A 21,452-nucleotide genomic window follows, 5' to 3' on the forward strand; every position below is an offset into this window, starting at 1 on the left:
TTTGGAAAATAATTGTTTTCATCGAATTGAGAAGTCGGGTGATGGAATCTGGTTTTATGGATCTATTGCGGAACCCTTTTGCCCAACATGAAGATGCCATAACCAGATGAGGCAAAGCTCCTCTCAACTCGTTCCATTGGTGAATTTGGCCTGAGACCTAACGCACAGTATTCGGCAAATACTTTGAAGAACGAATTCAAAATTACCTCTAGCCACTTGAATATTATCGCTACGCCAACAATTCCATCATAGCATGATATTGAAAAATATAACCTTGCTCTGAAACCATTCAGACAATTTAATTCGACTCTGATCTTCAAACAATTCCAAACTTCTTGAAAGACTAAGGGCCCCGGGTGAGATATGCTAGAGATGGTTCATTTTTGGTCTAAATGAGACAACTTAATGTTTCTCTCTCTGTTCAAATCCTCGCGTTCAAAAGAAAAAGCATTCTAGATTTCATCTCAATTAAACATTTGGGTCAAAATGTAAACATTCCCAAAACAAATCATCTTTCGAATGTTTAGGCAAGCTCTGGTGCCACCAAATGTGGGTGACTGTCAGGCCCATATTTTTTCTTTGGACAATACGGCTTTTCATTTCCCTCTGCATTTTCTCGTTGATGACAAACAAACGAAGAAACACAAAAATGCGCTCAAAAAAGCCCGACTTTAACAAGGCATTTTTCGCTGAACAACTTTTGCTGATCCTTTTAACACCACAAATGCACAATACGCGCCAAATCTTATGAGAGACCTCTCAAATCCTGCAAGGATAAAATTACAAACACTTTATCCAAATAGGAATAAAGTGAGAGCTATACATTGTATTCTTGTAACATACCAGTCACTTTTCATTATCATATTTTCCCATTAGATTATCCAGATGATTCGTTGAAAAGACTAGAAACATCACATGAACGGTATTGATAGGACTACAACTGGTCTTTGATGGCTGGCATCAACTCTTGATAAACCAGACCGTAGAGAACAACTTCCTTTACCAAGTCATGGAGTCCGCCAAGACTGGAGAGAAAAGATTTTTGAATCCTCGCTAGAAGACGTTTGAATACTATGTTGCCTCCTAATTGGGTATTTGATTGAGCATGCATTTGATTAGGAGGTAACGGATTGCTCAAAAGTCTTCTAGCGAGGTTTTGTAGAGCTTTCCTCTCCAGACCTACTGGCCTCCCAGACCAAGTTTATAATAGGATCTTGGACGGGTCGATAATCTTCGTCAAGTTGGGTCATCACTGCTCGAATGCAAAGACTAACCAAGTCATTGGACTCTACCTCATCCACTTGGTCCTCCTTTTCAGGGTCGTCTACTGGAGCACGTGATCACTAAACCTAGAAAAAAAACAGGTAAAAATCTAAGACCTAGGTTCTTACATTTTGCGGCCACATTTAGGACAAATTCCCTAAAACCCCGTCTTTGGGGGAAAATACCATTTTGTACTTTTCTTTTGGCTTTTTTCTGCTCACCAGCTATTATGGGCATGATTGAAATGTTTGGATTCCCTTATCCGTGTTTTCAACTTGCAGAGCCATGAACAAGCAAAGGATGGATGAATTGTCGGCCAAGAATCCTTGTCTGAAAGATGTGAAAGATATGGAGGGAGTCCTTTGAGGTGAAGGAGTCAGTTTTTAGTATTGTCATTGCTGCTGACGCAGGGAACCTAAAGATTTGCCCCTAGGAGGCGTTAATGTAGAATGCTCATTCTCATGCTGCAGATACATGCTTTGAGAGCAATCTCTTAACCTTTCAAAAGAAACTATCCTAAAAATGGCGTATGAGTTGAATTTCTCTCGCTATGAAAAGTATTTTTTTCCTTTGTTAATGTTTTGCTTCATTATATGAGAAAATTGAAAATAGCTATTGAGCACCGTTTTTGACAATTTTTACCACTTTTTTACCTTTCTAACAAATCTTACTGTACTTTCACCTTTTTATGGTTGAAATTACAACATTTTAATGTCCATTTCTGGATTTTTTTTTAGCTTTGAGAGAACTTGAATCTGCCCCAAGCAACGATATAATCAGTAAGATCTTGACTGATAGGGTGTAAATGTATGTCCCTGTCAATATATTTTAACTGCATCCAAGGTTGTAAAATAACTTGAATCCATTTGGGATTGCTGTAACTGCAATCTTGGTTGTCTTCATGAGATAGTAGGGTCTCTTCACATGTTTGTTGAATTTGGTAAGATCAACAGCAATTTGAACACCTCCATTTGGTTTTGTCACCACAATCATAGTGTGGACCCTCTTAATTAGGCAATCCACTCCTATGTACATTCACACTTGTGTCACGCATCTTGTCCAATTTAGCTTTGCTGGGATCACATTGAGGTACTGGGATGTTCCAAGGTGCATGAAGTGCAAAAGGTATTGTTTTGACATGTATCCTCATTGGTGGGCCTTCCAGCGCTTACAATTTTTGCCACATACAGAACACATCCTCATAGTCCTCAAGAAGATTGTTCTTCAAAGGGAATTGATCACCTTCTTTAGGCTGGGATTGGACATAAAATTTCTTATTAAAATTCGATGGCATAAAGTTACATGACTGTATTGCCTGTTCTCTTATAACACATCATAAGGGATCTTTGCACGGATCAGGCATATTATTTGGATCAATATCAAGCAAATCCAACAATTCATGTTGAGCCAAGTAATCAGGAGTGACACATTGGTTGACTTATTTGTCCTTCACCATCAATCTTGACATAAATGGTAGGGCATTTTGGAAGCCGTTTAGAAGTGATATCCCACCACTACAATTGAGTTTTTTGTCTTTGGATTGGTCTTGAAACTTTCCCCCCCAAGTACCAAATTCACCCAAATTGTAAGTGGATTGAAGAGTACCTTGTGCTATCTGTACTTAATCTCATTCATTTTGATCTTAGGGGATAATGTTTAAACCACATAACGCGAGGAATTGACAAAATTAACTCCAAGCCAAATAGTAAGGACGAAACACACATTTCAAAGTCTGGGAATGATATATACAAATCAAACCACAGACAAATATCGTATTCTCATTGATGACATCCCTGGAGAAGATCTCAATCAAGACAATGAAAGCGGGAATGAATAATGAAATCACTTTTTGGAGGGAGGTCACAAAACCAATTTGCAAAGAAAGTGAAGATATCAAAAAGCAAAGAGACCAAACAATACACTTCCAGTAGTAGATTTTGCCAAAAGAAAGTCCAAACCAATAAAATATCCAAAAGCAACCGTTTTCCCTTTGGCAATATCTTTTTATGTATATTAATGAGTAGATGTCATACATTTTGCAAGGAAAGGATATTGTCTAAACTTTAAATTGCCAAGAACTCTCAAAGTGAGCCAATCTCCAAATAATTTGTCATAAATTTATTAGATTATAAAAACAAATGCTAAAGTTCTCATCTGCATACAAGTTCATCCAATTAAAATTTAGATTCAAAAAACAAATCAAAATTTAATACAATAGTGAGTCAGATAGAAATATCGTTGTTCAGTTCTTCATGCAAGCAGCAATACAGTTTTAGATTGAATGAAAAGGGATTTGATACCATTTTAACTAGAATCACGTTTTTTGGGAAAGCAATAGAGTGATGACTGGCGCTATTGTAGATACATTACATGACAAAGAGCCTTACAATATTTTTGTACATAGATAAAAAATCTAACACTCAATATGCTTACTTGATATTCACATAATGATCCCTTGAAAAACAGTTTACTTGTTTGATGGAAATTGATACATCCAGAGAGAAATGAAATAAGATAATATATATGTTTGCATAGTTTTGCCTTCAATTTTGGGCTCAAATCACTGGTTTTGTTTTCAGCCCCATTTTCACCACCTATCCCCCTATTGAACTCAAATCACTGCGTCTGACCAACAGCAAATGAATTGGACATTGTTAATAATAGTAAGTTGTCTTTAGCTTAGCTAAATTTCAACAGTTAGTATTCACTGCCAATTGTTGGAAAAAAGTCTTTTTTCATGTTATAAGTCGTGCATACGATCGTAAAGATTTTTTGTGTGTCCTAGTCTAACCTATTTTTTACAGACAACCGATTCCGTTTTACGAGGTTGCGCGAATGATTTCTGTTATCGTTCCGAAGTATCCTTGCCTCGTTGGGATTAGGGTCCTGTGTTCTAAACACAGGGGACTAGTTGGGACCAAATACAACAAGTCCCCCAAGGCGATGTCAGTTCATAGAAACATATGATTGAAAAGAAATGATCAAGATCAATTGTGGAAGAAGTAAATACTTTGGTCAATTGTATTACCAAAGAAGGTGAAAAATACTCAAAGGTGGAATAACATACGTTAAAATCTTGTCAAAAAACGTTAACAATATACATCAGATGGATAGGGCATGACGCAAAACCACCAGAAGCATCCAAAGTAACGAAGAAAATATCGAACCAAAGGAAACTTCGGATGAAAGAATATTTAGAGAGTTTTAAGTGACGTATGATCTCGCTTGGGTTTCTTAGTGGGGGAAAAATGAACTGTTTTGGGGCTGATGGACTCTTTTTTGATCCAATCAGGCGAAGCAAGATGGATTGAGATTGATGTACAATAGGTTAATTAGATAAAGGCTTCGCTACAAATTTCAAATATATTTCCGTTTTTTCCAACCAGAGATTTATTATTTATAGGAACAAAATATTACTAATGGAGCAAATTTCCCTAAGTATCTCAACTTTGAGAGCACCACTCCAAAGATGGAATATCCATCTAAATCCCCATCATACAATTATGATTTTCCTCAGTGGAAGGATCGGATTCAATGGAATTATAGTCGAATTAATGAACCTCTTAGACGGAATCGGTTGTCTATAAAAAATAGGTTAGAGTGTCCTTGGGACTCTAGTGTGTCCAGTTATGGAGACCGAAACTACAACGGAATATTGGCCTTTTTGGCTCACGCAACCTATACAGATCCTGATGGTAGAGAATACCTAAGACACGTTTACAGTGGCTACATTCCTCTCCCCTCCCTGAGTTGGGGGTGTCCTTGTTCCACAGTGCTTCAAACATCGTTTTGCATTAAATCCGCAAATCGGATATTTCTCTTATTTTGGTTATATGATTGGTGTGTTTGAAAGTTCTCTAGACTGAAATCTTGACATGCTCATGACCATTTTTTTACTTGGTTAAGGCCATCCGATTGTTCTCCGCATTCTTCAGCTCTGCAAATATGCAAAGCGGCTTTATGCAGGGGATAGCAATGGAGGATTTGGATCGTTTTCTAGGTCTCCAATTCCCTTATTCCCGAGATGATTCAAGTGAGTATGTGTCTTTTTTTAGTAACAATCGACAAATAAAACGTCTTGAGCAATTATATTCAACTAAACGTGAAAAAAGTTGATTGGTTAGTCCGGATCAAGGTTCGCCCAGATTTTCAGTTCTGGCAACTAAGGAAACGAAAGCTCGGATTATATATTTTTTTTATCTCCTTGATGTTTCCGCATCATATCGATAATGTCATCCACTGACTATGTCAAATCCTGATTAAATTCCCAGGATGCGTGTGAGTGTTCTTCTCATTTCCGAGAACAAAAATCCTCTGGTTAAGCCCAACACTAGGGGGGGGGTAGTTATTGGCCTTGGTGAAGGAGATACGAGTATTTATCATTGTTCTACGTCTCTAAGGTGACATCTTCTTCCAGGGACACTAGAGCCAAACCAAAAGACTTGTAAATACAATAAACCGTTACCCGTTAACGAGATTTCGACAGTAAAAAAAACCGCACCATTCGCTTCATGTTACACAGAGAAAACCGTGCTGTTTAGTATGTTTTTTTGTTGATGAATTGAAAAATTTCCACCATCAACAATTTTTTTACAAATAAGTCAGATAAAAAAGGCATTTAATACAGGCCGTCAGAATTTGAGAAGCATTTTCAAAACCTAACGTGAAATGGCAAGCCTGGACCAAATTCCCGAGGAACTCGTTGATTTCCTTACTCTATATAGGTAATATTCTCTTCTATCTAGGAGTTTTTATGTCTTTAGTCGGTCATTAAGCCCAAAGTTTAATTGGTTGACCTTTTTCAAAGCTGATTGAAATGATCTGCTAAAAACGTAATACCCCATGGTGATCCCACAACACTTATTAAAAGTAGTCATTAAAAATCTTATGATTTTTCCTATTGTAAGCACATAAGTAAGCACATGTAAATACAAAAATGTTCTAAGCATCATCAACATTTATCGTGCAGAATGTTAAAAGTATGATAAAGCCACAATTTTAAGTTGATGCTGGGTTAATGATGACGCAAGAATGTGTTCCGAGACTTTTACTACTAAATTCTACGAAATAGACTGTCCGTATGATTAAATGCATTGAAATGGGGCTAGAATATATGCAGAAAAGCCAAGTCAAATACAGAAATGTTAAATTGCATTCATCATTGAGAAAAGCATACAAATTAATGGCGATGAAATAACTATTTATTCAATGGACGTGCTTTTCTATGACATGATTATACTTAATGAATAGTTTTATCAAATCAAATAAAAGAAATTGAATTCTTCATTGACCATTAAATTTTCAACCTTAGCCTAGCTTTATAGCAAATTCTTTCTTTCTTGATACTTTAATGTTTGATATCTTTCTGGAATACCTTTTTAAACAACAAACAATTTTATTTCATTAGGACAGTTTTGAAGCAGAATGTTCATAACTTTTCATCACGACCTAGTTATGTTGAGGCAAGTCTGGACTCAAATCTAAGTGCAATTGAGACGACTCTTTGCCACACCTAATTGTACAAAAGACTCGAGTCCTCTTCCGGACTTGCGTCTTTTTCTGGACTTGAGTCCAGGCTCAAGGAGTCTGGCAAATAGCAAAACAAATCCAAGGGTGTGTAAAAATCGTATTTTTGCCGGACTCGCCCCAACACTACAAGCTCCATACTACTTTGATGAAAATTATGACCTAGTTTTCACAACCCTCATCATCAATCTAGCAAAATGTGTCTGAAGTAGCCAAGTTGAGTCTCTCAGTTGACAATTAGATATTTTGATTGCTTGTGGCAACTTCTTGTTTGTTCAATTGAAAATGTCGTGTAGTGCCTTTGGAGTTTCACACATGACATGGATATTCAGTTCAATTCGTCTCCCTGGGTGTTTATTGTTTATTGCATGTCCACTCAAATATGTGTGTTTGATTGTGTTGTGAAGTGGCTTTACCTTTTTCCTTTTCTATAGGGCTTGTCAGTTGAACGCGTTCATAAACAACTGACGTTATTCCAAGGAGTAAAATCAAAGACAACAAGCCCAGCCAAACCCCACTGTGCATGCAATGAATTTTGACATTCATTTCTTTTTACCTTCCGTCTAACCAAGCAGGATTATGGTATTGAGCCAATTTGAAATTGCGTTCACCAAATTACACCAAATATACATTTTTGGGGGTTTTGTAACACAGCTCACTGAAAATCACTGGATTATTGAAAATTCAATGGGCGGATGGTGCGAGTTGACTGTGATGTTTCTCTTAGTTCTGCCTGCTTAAAATGCCTAAAATCAGGGTGCTGGGCCACATTTGTCCTTGAACTTCCTTCACAAGACATGGCCTATTCCAGTGTCATTTAAGATATTGATATTATGGTTGCGTCTTGTAGAGTTGTTCCATTTCCTCTATTGCAATTTTTACCCCACTTTTCCTTCTTATTTTCCCTCTTTTAACCAAACTAAAGTTAACTCCCTTTCACGCCTCCTCCATTTTCTTTGTCCCTAGGGAGCACTTTCATTTTTTATATGAACCAGGCAAGCAACTATGTAATGCATAATAAGGACTCAAGTGATACATTCTTTTGGAATTCACTTCAACCCTAGCATCCCAAATACCAGAAAATTCAAACATCGGAAAATCAATTTATGTCTATTTTTGAAAAAAAGCTACAAGAGAAGTTAGCAGCAATGGCGTTTGGTTTTCTTTGAGTTTGTGAGAGTAGAAATTGTGCATGCAAAAAAAGTTTTCATTAGCTATATTCCCTCGTGCAGACCTGGCGAGTTCCTTCAAATATTTGAACTGAATGAGGTGTCCTAAAACGTAATTCTAAGTGCATTGAGGCTAATTCCTGGAACTAATATTTTGACAGAACAAGCGAGAGGCATTTTGATATCGCGACTGTATCCGAAATGAGCTTGAGCTGTTTCGATTCCTAATTACTACTCAATTTCAGAGCAAGCATGAGGATTGTTCAGCTTCTTACTCTTGGTAAGCTTCGAAATCGTCAAGCTAAAACAGTAGACCATGCAAACGTTATCATGTTGCCTTACAATTTTAAATACCAAATGAAATTTAAATTATTTAAATCAAGACCATTATTGAATTTGAAAAACCGATGCACTAACAAAGACTATTAAGTAAGTGCTCTCAAATTCGATTACATTCAGTTTGGATGAATCAATAATAAAACCGTTTGTCTTGAGATGTAAATGAGCCTTAGTGTATTTAAAATACAAAGTCTATCCACTCATCAGTTACTGCCACATTTAGACGTATTATCAAAGTTATTTCAAGAAAATTGGAAAGACGCAAGAGACCACCAACTCTCATCTGTTGCCAAATTAGATATAATTGCAACGTTATGGGAATGGTCAAAGATCACATCCCTCCGTAAGTATGGATTTCCTCTCAAAACGAAACGGATAAAAGGCCTGATTTCCAATGAACTTTGACCTCGCATTAAAACTACGCTTTTTTCACTTCACAGTTCTTATAGTAGAGTTTGAAGCATCTACATGAAAGCGAGCTTGAAATGACAGATAATATATTTTCGAAAATGTTTGCCTATATATGACTTAAAGTCATTTGAAAACTACGTTTACATGAATAAAATTCCTCGTTTTTAAGTATACCTTTTCACGAGTTTTACTAAACCGCTACGAGGAAAGGAATCCCCCGATCCTATTTGAATTTAATAGAAAGATTATGATTTGTCTAATTATTGGCATACGAACTTGAAACGATATTTGGCCTACCAACGAATTAGAATTGGCGTATTTGGCCAACATTTGAATGTAGGGTTGACGAGGTGTTTGGTCAAAAACTTGCCTCACGACACATTCCCTTGCAAACATTCCGGGGAAGAAAATTCCAAGATGATGGAGCCCGTGCAAAAAGAGATGTGGACTTCATTGTTCGAACTAGCATGGATTCTCGAGGAGTCGAAGGTGCTCTCAAAACGCACATTAAGCCTCTGCCGTCACTAGAATTGACCCTTAATCCTTGGTTGGGACAAAGCTCATGACTGCTTTTGAAGACGTACAGTATTAGATACCTTATGTGCCTTCTCTGAACACTGTACAGTCCCAACTTTTTTAGTCTCTCCCAATAGGATAGCTCTCTCATTCCTGTGATGTACCTAGTGAAACATCTTTGGACTTGTTCGACCTTTTGCAAACCTGTTGAACTCATTGGAGCCCAAATGGGTGAAGCATATTCAAGATGTGGTTGAACAATCTACTTGTACAGAGTTAGCGTCGTGATACTATCTCTGCACTTAAACGTGCGGTATATCCAACCACATGTTTGAAAAGCTTTACCAACTTTGAACTGCATACGCTCATCGAACTTTCCATCATTTTGGAGGACTGCACCTAAATCGTTCATTGACCCAAGTTGCTCAATATCATAGTCCTCTTCATCTTTGAGTGGAGTGCTCAATGGTGTGAGCCCAAGAGTCATTCATTCGCATATTGTTCCGTTCGACGTCAAATTACTCAAAGCAACCCAAGAGTAGATTCAATCGAAGTCCAAAAATGGTTGTAAACAATTTCAACTACTTCTGTAGAGTGATTGGGAAATTTTCATTTCAGTTACATCTAATGTTTGCGTAAAAGGCACTTAAAACTTTTCTTTTCTTATTTCAGGTATAGTCATAAATATTTCCGTCGGTTGCAAGAGTGGAGATCCTTGCTTTCAAGAATTTCGTAAGTTCCCTTTATTGTTCATTGAAAATATGAGGCAGGGATATTTCAACCGTTTGGGAAAGCCACCCAATATTTGCCTCTGATGAGATGATGAACAAAGTCCAGAACAACAAATTGTTTCCACCATGAACTAATTATTGTCTGCAATCATTGAAGGTCACAACCCCCAAGCGCGCGGATGAATTCCTTAAAATCAAAAACTACTGTAAAAGCTTTGAAGAAGGCCTTTGCTAATGCTTTTTCGATTTCTCGACGTTGACAACATGTTGTACGGCAATCAAAGTACCAAGAGATTTTGTGACCTCACATTTGGAATTGCGACTCGATAAAACATTTATCTTTGCAATACTTTTCTCCAAATTGAAGCCAAAATACAGCTCAATATGTTAGATCAAGCAATATGTTCTTAAGAATATCTCTGAGCCACATGGTGACAACATCTAAACTTCGGAACATGCAATGTCACGGTTGGAAGGCTAATTTAATGGCTATGCCCAATGTTGAGAAATTATCCGTTTTCCAGAGATTTTGCCCTTATAGCATTCTTTAGAACGTTTTGCGGACCTCAAACACCTAATTTCATTTGATGAGCAATTCCAGGCGCTCTTAATCCTCATTAAGGGGATTTTTTTTCGTTCCCTTGTTGTTTTTGCTTGCCAAGATATATATGTCATGTTCTGGGCTAACAAAAGCCTAACCTAAATGAGATTTAACAAGGAATTCTAAAAAGTGTGGATAAAAGTTTAACAAGCAGTCTTGAAAAATTAATACATTGGTAATGAAAGTTCAGATTATTGGGGTTGAAGACTTAAATATTGCAAATATTTGTGACCTTGTAAACAAAAGCGTCGGTTGTACACTCGGAAACCCAATTCCACAATACATAATCAAGTTCAAGCGGTTTCTATATGTTCAATAATGCTCGGAAAAACAACTTGGTTTGCCGTCAAGGTTCCTTCTCCTCCTCTTTTACCCTCTCCTCAAAGGTTTTCTCATGCTCCGCCTAAGATGAGTTTTGTCCAAAAGCAGGATTCTTTAAGGTTAGAAGGCCTAATCAAAGATTTGATGGCACTAGTCCATCGAAAGAATATAAGCCCGTAAAAGGGCTTTATCTGAATGTGCATTGTCTTATTTCCAAAACGGATAGCACAAAGATCAAGGTTCCTGAGGAGCTAGCTTTAGATAGGCAGATCTCGTTCATTTCCATGACAGAAACCTGGCTTCGACCAGGGGTCTTAGATGAAGAGCTGGCCATGGTTGGTTTCAATTTAGTTCGATGTGATAGAGTACGCCCTAACAATCCCATTTTCCCCATGAGGGCGTATGTCCATATGTTAGAAATGACCTACACATTAGTCATGTTAAAATGTCGAATGAACAATTAGGCGTCTTTGCTTGTCATCTTCAAGGTCTTGATCTGTCCATTGTGACAATATATAGGCCCCTCTCTTGTTCAGTAAGCTCGTTCTTGTCAGCTCTCAAATTCATAGGAATGAGTTGGACTAGTCAGTTTGTTCAAGGGTTTTCATTATAGGGGACTTCAATTTTCCGGGTAGCGTTGTAGAGTGGGTGGCTAGTCCCGATGGATATATTCCCATTTCGAAATCGACATCTCAGTCGTTCGAAAAGCTGGAGGAGTTTGCGATCTTGCGCAATCTCTCTCAGCATGTTGGTGTAGCCACTAGAGAGAATAGCGTTCTTGACTTGTTTTTTCCAACGACCCTGATCTGATCCAGTACGTTCATGTGACCCCTAGTAATCTGTTAGAGTGTTTTCAACCCCACTGAGTTAAGAAGCAACAGCTCATTGCTCTGAAGATGAGTCTTTTGAGGTTGACAAGGTTAGTCAATTTGAGCACTTATCAAGAATTTAGGATTTTCAAGTTCTCCTGGTCCTGATGGTTTGACATCTCAGTTTCTTATGAGATGCTCACTAGTTCTTGCTCCTATTTGTTGCTCCTGTTTGTTGCATCTTGGATCAGGGCAAGTTTCCATGTTCTTTAAAGTTAGCTCACGTTGTTCCAATTTTTAAGGGGGGAGATAAGTCGGTCCTCAAGAACTGTAGGCCGATTTCTCTCACCTTGAATATTGCGAAGGTGTTTGAAAAGATGATGAAGTCCAAACTTGTAGTGTTTATTGAAGTCCATGATGTCTTCCTCCTAGCCCGCATGGCTTTTGAGCACATTTTAGCATGGTTACCCAACTGATTGAGCATTTAGAGCAAGTCATTGAGGGACTGGAAAGACACGAGTCAGTTGATGTTGTATATCTTGATTATGGCAAGGCCTTTGATACAGTAGATCATGGCCTTTTGCTTAATAGACTTCATGATATTGGGATCCAAGGCAAGGTTCTCAATTGGATAAGAAGCTTCATTCATGATAGAAAGTAAGTTATTAAGGTTGAAGAGTCGCTTAGTCACATACATGATGTCACGTCAGGTGTTCCCCAGGGCTCCATGTAAGGGCCTCTCCTATGTATATTATTCATTGCCCCGCTTCAAAAGCTTAGTATTACTGCCAGTCTCTAGTCTCATGCTGACGATATAAAGTTAGTTTCGGGTAGGAATTGCCAAGATTCCACTAGCCTTGTAAAGAACCTGGAAAGAATCTACTCTTGGGTTACTGAGAGCAATATGGCCCTGAACGGAATGAAACTCCGCTCAATGACCTTTGGGTCAACTCCTCTGAATACTCCACTCGTAGATAATGGAGGCAAAGATAGTGAGTAGGTCTCATCTATGAAAGATTTAGGTGTAGTCCTCCCAAATAGGGGAAAGTTTGAAGCAAATTGTTAAGGTTGAGGGACTCCTTAGTGGCATTCATGATTTCAAATCAGGTGTTCTGCAGGGTTCCATCCTTGGGCCTCTCCTTTTTATAATGTGCATTGCCTCACTTCACAAGCTTGGTTGTTGTAATGTCAGTTTCTCTTCCTATGCTGATGATACGAAATTGGTAGTTGGTAAGAATGTTCATAATTCCGGTTGTCTGGTAGAGGTCCTAGACCAATCTACTCTTGGGTTGTTGCGAGTAATATGACACTGAATGGAATGAAATTCCGCTCAATGACCTTTGGGTCGACACCATTAGACACTCCACTATTAGACGATGAAGGTAAGGGCATTCAGTAAGCCTCATCCATGAAGGATTTAGGTGTAGTCCTCCAAGATAATGGAAAGTTCGATGAGCATATCCAGTTGAAAGTTGGTAAAACTTTTCAAACATGTGGTTGGATATATCGCACGTTTATGTGCAGAGATAGCATCACGATGCTAACTTTGTACAAGTCGGTTGTCCAGCCGCATCTTGAATATGCCTCACCCATTTGGGCTCCAATTAGTTCAGCAGGTTTGCAAAAGCTCGAGCACGTCCAAAGATGTTGTACTAGGAACATTGAGGATATGAGAGAGCTCTCGTATTAGGAGAGACTAAAAAGATTGGGATTGTATAGTGTTCAGAGAAGGTACGAAAAGTATCTGATACTGTACGTCTTCAAAAGCATCCATGACCTTAACCCAGAATTTAGGGTCGATTGTGGTGACCATAGAGGCTTAACGTGCGTTTTTAGAGTACCTTGAAGTCCTCGAGAATCCAGGCTAATTCGAATAATATAGTCCAACTCTCTTCTGTCTCGGGCGCCTTCATTGTTCAATTTGCTACCCTCAAATACTCGTTAGGCGTATGTAGGTGTTGATCCAGTAGCAGGTTTTAACTAAGATTTGGACAAGTTGTTGTTGGAGTTGGACAAGTTGGACAAATTCCTGATCAACCTTATGTTCAAGGGTTGTCCAGATCCGCCAACTCTAATTTGTTGGTCGATCAAATAAGATATGAAAATAGAAGTCAAGTGAGACGGGTTTAGCGGAATTGGTTTACGCGCGACCGGGCTACACCCGGGTTCATGTGGTTGATCCCAGGTCCACCCCGCCTAGAAAAGTATTGAAAAAAAATCTATATTTTACCCTGTCACAAATCCACTTGGGAGTTTCCAAAGCCTCATGGCATCCTCTCAATATTTGACCGAGACAAAAAATATTTGTTTGCTAATTTGGATGGACCTTTGAAGGTCCCCATTTTGGATTTAAGTCACCTTGCAACTTATCAAAGGCTTTACCGTTGCCCCTTTATGTTTCTACATTACTGAAAGTCAAAATTTTTACACCAAGAAGCAAGCTGTACACTCTTAGAGAGGCTTTACACTAAGATGGAAACCCGAGATTGAATCCGGTTTAAGGATTGAAGTAGTAATAGTGTTGGGGCGAGTTTTTGGTGTATGAGTCGTTTTGTTCGACTTGAGTACAGTGAAAGACTGAAGTCCTCTGTTGGACTACATCTTTTGAAGAACTCGCCCCAGCAATACCTCTACTTCCACCCTTAAACAAGATTCAATCTCGGTTTTCCATCCTAGTGTAAAGCCGCCCTTTCACAGAACAGGTAAAGCTTTAAAGATCCCCAAAACCACCAAATGGGTGCGATTCATCCATATGAACCTAAAGCTCTGTTTCAGTTGACACTCATTGCGTCCAAAAAGATGTTGTCTATCCGGGGAGCAATTTGATAACATCTACCAATATATCAATAGAGGAATGCCATCAGGCATGTCAAAACCATCTGGAATGCGATCATGCTTCCTACGCACCGGGTCAAAAAATTTGCAAGCTGAAATACCAAAAGATGTATTCAACCACAGAATCCGGTTTCTATGCCATTCCAAAAGATTGCAGTAAGGGTTTTTATTCTTGGATTAGATTAGCTATGGTGTGAATACTTATCCATTCCACCTAAAAAACAGAGACTCCGAAAACGATTGAGTTTTAGCAGTGAAATATATAAGTCATATTTACTTCCAAAAATGCAAAGTATTATGCAATATTTAAAAACAGGGCAATTATTTAACAAAAGTCTAAAAGATTTGATTAAGAGTTATCCTTCAATGTTATTTTTTTCAAGAAAAAAGCTTGAAAATGAAACCTTGCCCATCACTCACCATGAACCATTTTGACTCTTTTATGATAATTTTTTGGACTTGTTAACCGCTATTGGAAATGTTATCTCTCGGAATACAATACATTTATTCGCTTGACCATTTACTTTGACTAATAGAGTTCTAACCATAAAGTAGTTTTGCTACTAGAACGGGAATGGTTTTTTATTTTGCTCCTCCATTTGATTTGCAAACATCATGCTAGAAAAACTGAGCCAATATTTGGATAAATCCAATGCGAAGTTAAGAACCATTGAACCAGTTCACATAGTTCAAGTTTTTCACAGAGTTGAGTTTGCAACAAAGAAGCAGTACTGGAGCCAGGCTGAATTTCCCAGGCCAAGAGGTACGAAAAAAATGACTCCTCTAAGCATTAAAATGTAAGAATTATGCCAAAATGCATCTTTGGTGTTTTATGGCGTCAAACCTCAATAATTCGGGGGAAATTTTTAAAAAATCTCAATTTTTGAAAAAAAGTCAAAATGTCAAAATAAATATTTTACAATACGATAAAAAAATGCAGTCTCTATTGATACATTAATGAATACTTTAAACTTTGACAGGAAGAAGATGGTCAAAATGAATGTCGAAGGGTAGCTTTACACTACCACGGAAAACCAGGATTGAATCCAGTTTGAGGATGGAAATTGGATTAGTGCTGGGGCGAGTCCAGCAGAAGACTAGAGTCTTTCACTGTACTTAAGTCGAACAAAAAGATTCAGATTGCGAAAATCAAACCAAAGAATGGGATCTTTTTTTTTCACAGATCTGGACTTGAATGATTTAGGAAGGATTTGGACTCGAGTCTGGACTCGACTCAGCACTAGTCCTACTTCCATCCTCAAACCGGATTCAATCCTGGTTTTCCATCGTAGTGTAAAGGCGCCCTAAATGTAAACAGAAGCTTTTCAGGAAAACCAAAATTGATCTTGGTGTTTAGGGTAAAAATTGGACTTCGCCATTAATAACTGCAATGTTGAGATCCCCAATTAAAAGGTGATCTTAATTCAAAACCAGCTGAAGCAGATGAATCTAACGATCAGTCAGCTAATCCTGGTTAACAATTAGATTTGGACTATTTCAAAATCGAAACCATGACTCATTTCAGTTCCGAATTGTTCAATGGATACAAAGGGCAGTCATAACTCGAACCTTCCTGGTTCTTATTTGGCGGACAGTCTAATGGATTGCCACTCCCTTTGCCTTGAACATCCAGAATGCGTCGGGGTGACTTGGGAGAGGCCATGGGAGGTGAATACAAAGGCTCCCAATGCATGCAATTTGAAAAGGAAGATGGCTGTCGGACTAATTCGGACAAGCATATTTCAAGTGACGTTGCCTCGTTATTGTTTACATTGTGAGTATTCTCGTATGTTATCCCTACTCGTAATAACCTATGTTCTGAAATACTGCTAGACAAAGTCCGAATGCAACATTTTACTAGGAAAACAGTAGTGATACAAAAAGCACACAAAAAATATAACATATTGTACTGTATCGGATACGGTTCCGTTTCTGGCGCAAGCGCCATCAATATTCCGAAAACTGCTGGGTTTTTTTCACTACAAAGCTGTTGAATTTGTTTGCAAACTCAAGAATGCGGAAAATGAAGAGGATATATTCGAAACAAATGAGACACATCTAAGTTTTTCAAGCAATCTTATGACGTTGCTTGTTTTAGGATGCCACTCGTATTTTAGCACCTTAACATTCTGTTATGCGGTTGAACTACAATTTCCGGTCCTTTTTCTTAAGAATAGCTCTACGAGGTAAAACTTGCAAAAAGAAACTATTGTTTTGTAGCGTTCAGTTATTTACCTGTCACAAAGAAAGAGTTAAGGAATGTAACTTTTTGTCCCTGGATCAAGTTTGGTTAATTTTTTAAAACCTTTATATGATTTAATGTGCGAAATCATGAGCGGTAAATAAAGTTTTAACCTATTTCAGTCATTTTTGCACAAAACACTTTTTTCGGGGCTTTTTACCGCATGATAACCTACGTAAAACTGAGCTTTGGGGACACTTGAGGTATTTTCAATGGTAAAATAAAGATCTGACATAAGCACATTGCTGAATAAATAACACATGGTTTTAAACATCTGATCTAAAAAGGAAAGGTGGGACGAACAGAAAAGCAGAAATTAATAAAAATAAAACTTTCAATCATAAGACAAATCATTTGCTTTGACTAAGCTTCGTAAGAGTTCATATTTTTGGTAGAGGCAATGTGTAACTGGTTTTAGTCTTTTCTTTCAAAATTTACCTCAGAATTAGAGTGATTTAATATCATTATCCGGGGTGGAAAGTTCCAACAATTTGATAACACGATATTTGTGATGAAAATGTCAAATCATTGCTATATTTCAGCTAAATACAATTGAATTCATTCTTGTCAAACAAAATTAATATTCAGTTGAATGTAACTAAAATTTACCAATATTAAAACATTTTCAACATACCTGCCTCAATCTCATGTGGTATCACAATATTGGAGCTTTCCACTGCAGATAATGCCTTAAGTTTTCGCTCAATAACAAAAATGATTTTACAAACCTTTCATTAAAACAAATCTAGATTGAGATTTCAGAACCATTCAAATTATGAGACTGGACTTAAAGATGCAGGTTTCCTTAAAAGCTGTCATTTTTCGTTAATCTAAAGGCAAGCTAATAACGATATAATTTTGTCAACCCAATTACCAATAAGTCAACGAAAAAAGAACGCTTAATCAATTTTACTCCGTTAAAACACATGCTTAAGTACATGAATGTCCAATCGAATCATAACTTTCTTTCATCTTTTTATAACTAATTTTTACGTTTTCGAAGCTAACTTAGACTGAAAATGTCAGCTTGAAAACCACTTATTTTTGTGACCTTATCAATCATACAGAATATCTAGAGGTTTCAGTCTTTGCCACCCACAATACTGAATCTTTTAGGCAACACCTTTCTCATTATGTCATTATATTTTTGGGTTTAGTTCTTGCGAATGTAGAGAAACCAGTTCCTTGTCAGTATTTACCCCTTGAAAGTGATTATTCTTCTAATGCCATACAAAAAAACGAACTTCGAAACTTCCGAGATATTTGTTTGTACTAACTAATCCCTTTTTTCCATGATTCAGCGAGAGAACAACCCAACGGCTGGCATCTCTACCAAAACAAGTACTACAAGTTTATTAACCAAATTAATTCTTATGAAAGTGGAATGGTGTCATGCGGGGAATTGGGTGGTCGATTAGTCTCCATAGAGTCTCAAGAGGAATTCTTGTTTTTACGGTCAGTGGCTTTTACACTCAACTATCATCATCCTGAGAAATATAATGGGAGTTATCGCTTAGGTGAGGAGGTCACTAATCAATTGAACAAATGGTTATCTTGGTTGATTTCAAACGTGCTCATATCCCATTATCACTCCATGTAGTAGTCCACGAACCCAACGTATCATTTTTTCACTGAGTTATGCATTGTCTGCACTTTTTCTCAATTCTATGTTTCCTTTATATCCTATCAAAGCTGAACCCCAATACGTAGATAACAATAATCATTGTCAAAGTTTTCAAATTGCTTTTATGAAATTTGATGCGCCATTTTGCAGTGGATAGAGAAATCCAAAAGACTCCTAATTATGACATTCAATTCCGGGCGACAAGATGGACTAAACTTATTTTGCTTTAAGAAAAAATATGGACCAGAAAAACAAAAACAAAGCCCTTGATGTGCCACTTATGGCACAAGACCCCCGGATCACAATTGCATCATCATCATGGAAAATAAGCTAAAGTTTTACAATGAGTTTCATCAATACTGTGAACAGATTTTTCCAAAATGATATTTTGCCAGCTGAGACGTCAGTCCGTGCCTCAAAAAGGGGAGAAGTACCTGGGCAAAAACATCAAACACATGTCAAAAATAGGCCTATAACTCTTGAATTAGTAACTCTTTTCGAAACTTTTATAAAACTTACGTTGTTTGCTAATCTGAGGGGGCCAACCTTAGCAATCCAAAGATAAGCTTAAAAATGAAGCTTTGTTTGTGCATGGAGTGAATAAACAAATTCAATTTCTTCCATTAAATCAACCTTAATGTCGATTTATTTTGCCAGTGAATGCTCAAAATCGTTATAGTATTAGTCCTGAAAAATGAAAGAGCATAAATATTAGGCTACCTTGAATCGGTGCAATATACAATGGAACCCGCTTCTATCGTCTCCGCTTATATCGTCAATTCGCATATACCGTCGTTTTTTCACAATCCCGAGTCATTTTTAGTTTTTGTATGAATTGACTCAGCTTACAACGTCGTCTTACTCCAGATATATCGTCATTATGAGGCAAAATCTTATACATAATGCTTTTACGCAACCTATTTTTTGCAAAAAAAACTCCTTCATTTCTGATTACACGCCATAAATGAACCAGCTTGTTGGGTGAAAATTTGAAAAATTTCAACTTTTCTTATCAATTTGATATTGAAAACAAAAACAGGACACAAAAAAGGATCTGATCACCCAGCTTGTTCATTTGGCTGCCACCCAAGCAAAATTCAACTTGGTCCTGAGTTTGAATGTGCCTCCAAAACTTTCGATGATAGCTTCCTTGGAAATTAAAATAAAGTTAAAAAAAATGAAGCTTCTTTTCAGCTTTATATCATTTAAACACTCGTATTTATTTGCGTATCTAACGTCATTATGCACCTTATAGAGAACATCCGGATATATCGTCGGTCCAGATGTATCGTCAATTTGGCTCGGTCCCGAGGGCGACGACAAAATCGGGTTCCATTGTTTTAAGCCATGCATTTCGGGGACATGAGGGCAGACTGACGTCACGAAAATGCGCGCGTAATTCAAACTGAGAACCGTGTCGGATCCCTCCTGGTTCAAGGTATAAGTTTCATTCAAAACCATTAAAAGACAGATTTGATCCGTGGAAATCTACAAACTCTCTGTTCACTACCGGTTTGAAGCTTACTTTCCAACTAAGCATTAATAAAAACTCCCGGAGTTCGGGTTCAATTTTTCTTTCTAAGGGTGCTCTCAACATATCGTATAAACTCCATTGCGAGTCAATCTCAAAAAGATGGAATAACACCCTCATCATGAATTTGCGTGTCTAAATATAGGGCTCTTTAAGAGCAATTGGACCTCCCTCAAGTGGACCTTGAGTAACGGAAACATATTCAAAGAATCCCAGATCGATCTTTGGTGTCCAAAACAACCCTCCATCGCCTCATCAATCGCATACGCACGATTATGGAGTGGTGCTGGCTTTTGCGGCGATGATATTTTTTCCTCGTTATCAACTCAAAATATCATTTGCGAAGCCTCAGGTAACTCCTCCCACAAATGACTTTAAGGCTTCATTCACCGCGAGTTTGTTGCTTATTAACACACATCGCCTTTCCGTTTAAGAAGCATATGGTTAAAAGGAGGCTTACAAAATCATCGATTATGTCATGTTAATTTACAGTTTGTAAGGAGGACCTTCCAAAGATGAAAAATGTCCGAAAACAAGCCCAAATTCCAAACTCACTCATTCACCAGTAAGATATTAAAGATTGAAAAGTTGGTTTGTGTTTGTGCTGTGGGAAACAAAGTGCTTTCGTTTGGTTATCTTTTATCCTTTTATACAAACAGATTGAGAATATCTAAACATTTATGATCAAATTAGTGTACAAAGCCAAAAGGACCCAGAGGAAAATGATAAAGCTAATGAAAACCAAGCATACTAGTTTGCAAAATTCAAATTTTCAATTTTCTAAAACTGCTTTAAAGGTAAGACAGGAATTTGAGGTTCTGAAGCCATAAATGTATAGTTACGAGACTTTTACTGGCTAAGAAATGAATAGAGTTGACATGGCGAACATGACAGTCCTTACCTGCAGTCTTCATTGACCGAACAATACATACCCCATTGGGGATATTCAGCGGAAGCCCTACCAACGATCTCAATAATTTCTGGTTGAGTCATCGCATCATGGTTTGATCAATCGAAGGGTCGTGAAATCCGTTCTCCTGCCACTGACTGACCCATTTCGGTGGATAACAGAGTCGTCGTGGCGGTTTCAGAGCCCTTTACACCAAAGCCCAATACTTCTCCACGGAAGTCTACAGGTCGAGTTCGGACTCTTGTCCTAGTGCACTCCAATCTTTTGCTCTAATTAGGAGAAGTTGGCCGGACTAGAATACGGACTCGTCAACAAATATATATAATATTGCCAAAAGTGACCATTTGAAAATTAAATTGTCACATGTATCGTTCAATTATTTTAGGAACATGATAGGATTGGGTAGCTTTTGCCGCGTAAGTAAAATAAAAGGCAATTTCACATCTTGGCAAGTTTTAATTGATTTTTTTGTTACTTTTACCTTTAAAAGAAATCTTAAAGAAAATGTTAAAATATTTTTTCCTTGCTTGTATTTGAAAAAGACAATGATATGCCTGGGGAAAAACTTGAATTGTAATTAGGCCATTTTTCGATCTTTTAAGGTGGAAAAACGCAACTTTCAAG

The 21,452-nt window shown here is 37.6% G+C and overlaps 1 protein-coding gene across 1 annotated transcript; it reads left to right on the forward strand.

Moving 5' to 3' along the window:
• Positions 1-8,101: 8,101 nt before the first annotated feature.
• LOC131878284 (uncharacterized) lies at positions 8,102-20,626 on the forward strand. The gene is made up of 7 exons (XM_059224215.1): positions 8,102-8,238; positions 9,897-9,956; positions 14,462-14,677; positions 16,047-16,295; positions 18,065-18,280; positions 20,064-20,270; positions 20,411-20,626. The coding sequence occupies exons 1-7, from the start codon at positions 8,211-8,213 to the stop codon at positions 20,485-20,487; spliced, it is 1,053 nt and encodes a 350-aa protein (XP_059080198.1). The 5' UTR covers positions 8,102-8,210; the 3' UTR covers positions 20,488-20,626.
• Positions 20,627-21,452: the final 826 nt, after the last annotated feature.

The sequence above is a fragment of the Tigriopus californicus genome, chromosome 3 (genome assembly GCF_007210705.1).
Source record: "Tigriopus californicus strain San Diego chromosome 3, Tcal_SD_v2.1, whole genome shotgun sequence".
Classification (NCBI taxonomy): Eukaryota; Metazoa; Arthropoda; class Copepoda; order Harpacticoida; family Harpacticidae; genus Tigriopus; species Tigriopus californicus.

Coding starts and splice junctions, on each gene's coding strand:
- LOC131878284 (XM_059224215.1), top strand. CDS start 8,211: ATGAGGATTGTTCAGCTTCTTACTCTTG. Junction 9,957..14,461: donor TCCTTGCTTTCAAGAATTTC/GTAAGTTCCCTT, acceptor GCTCTGTTTCAG/TTGACACTCATTGCGTCCAA. Junction 18,281..20,063: donor TAATGGGAGTTATCGCTTAG/GTGAGGAGGTCA, acceptor GTCTAAATATAG/GGCTCTTTAAGAGCAATTGG.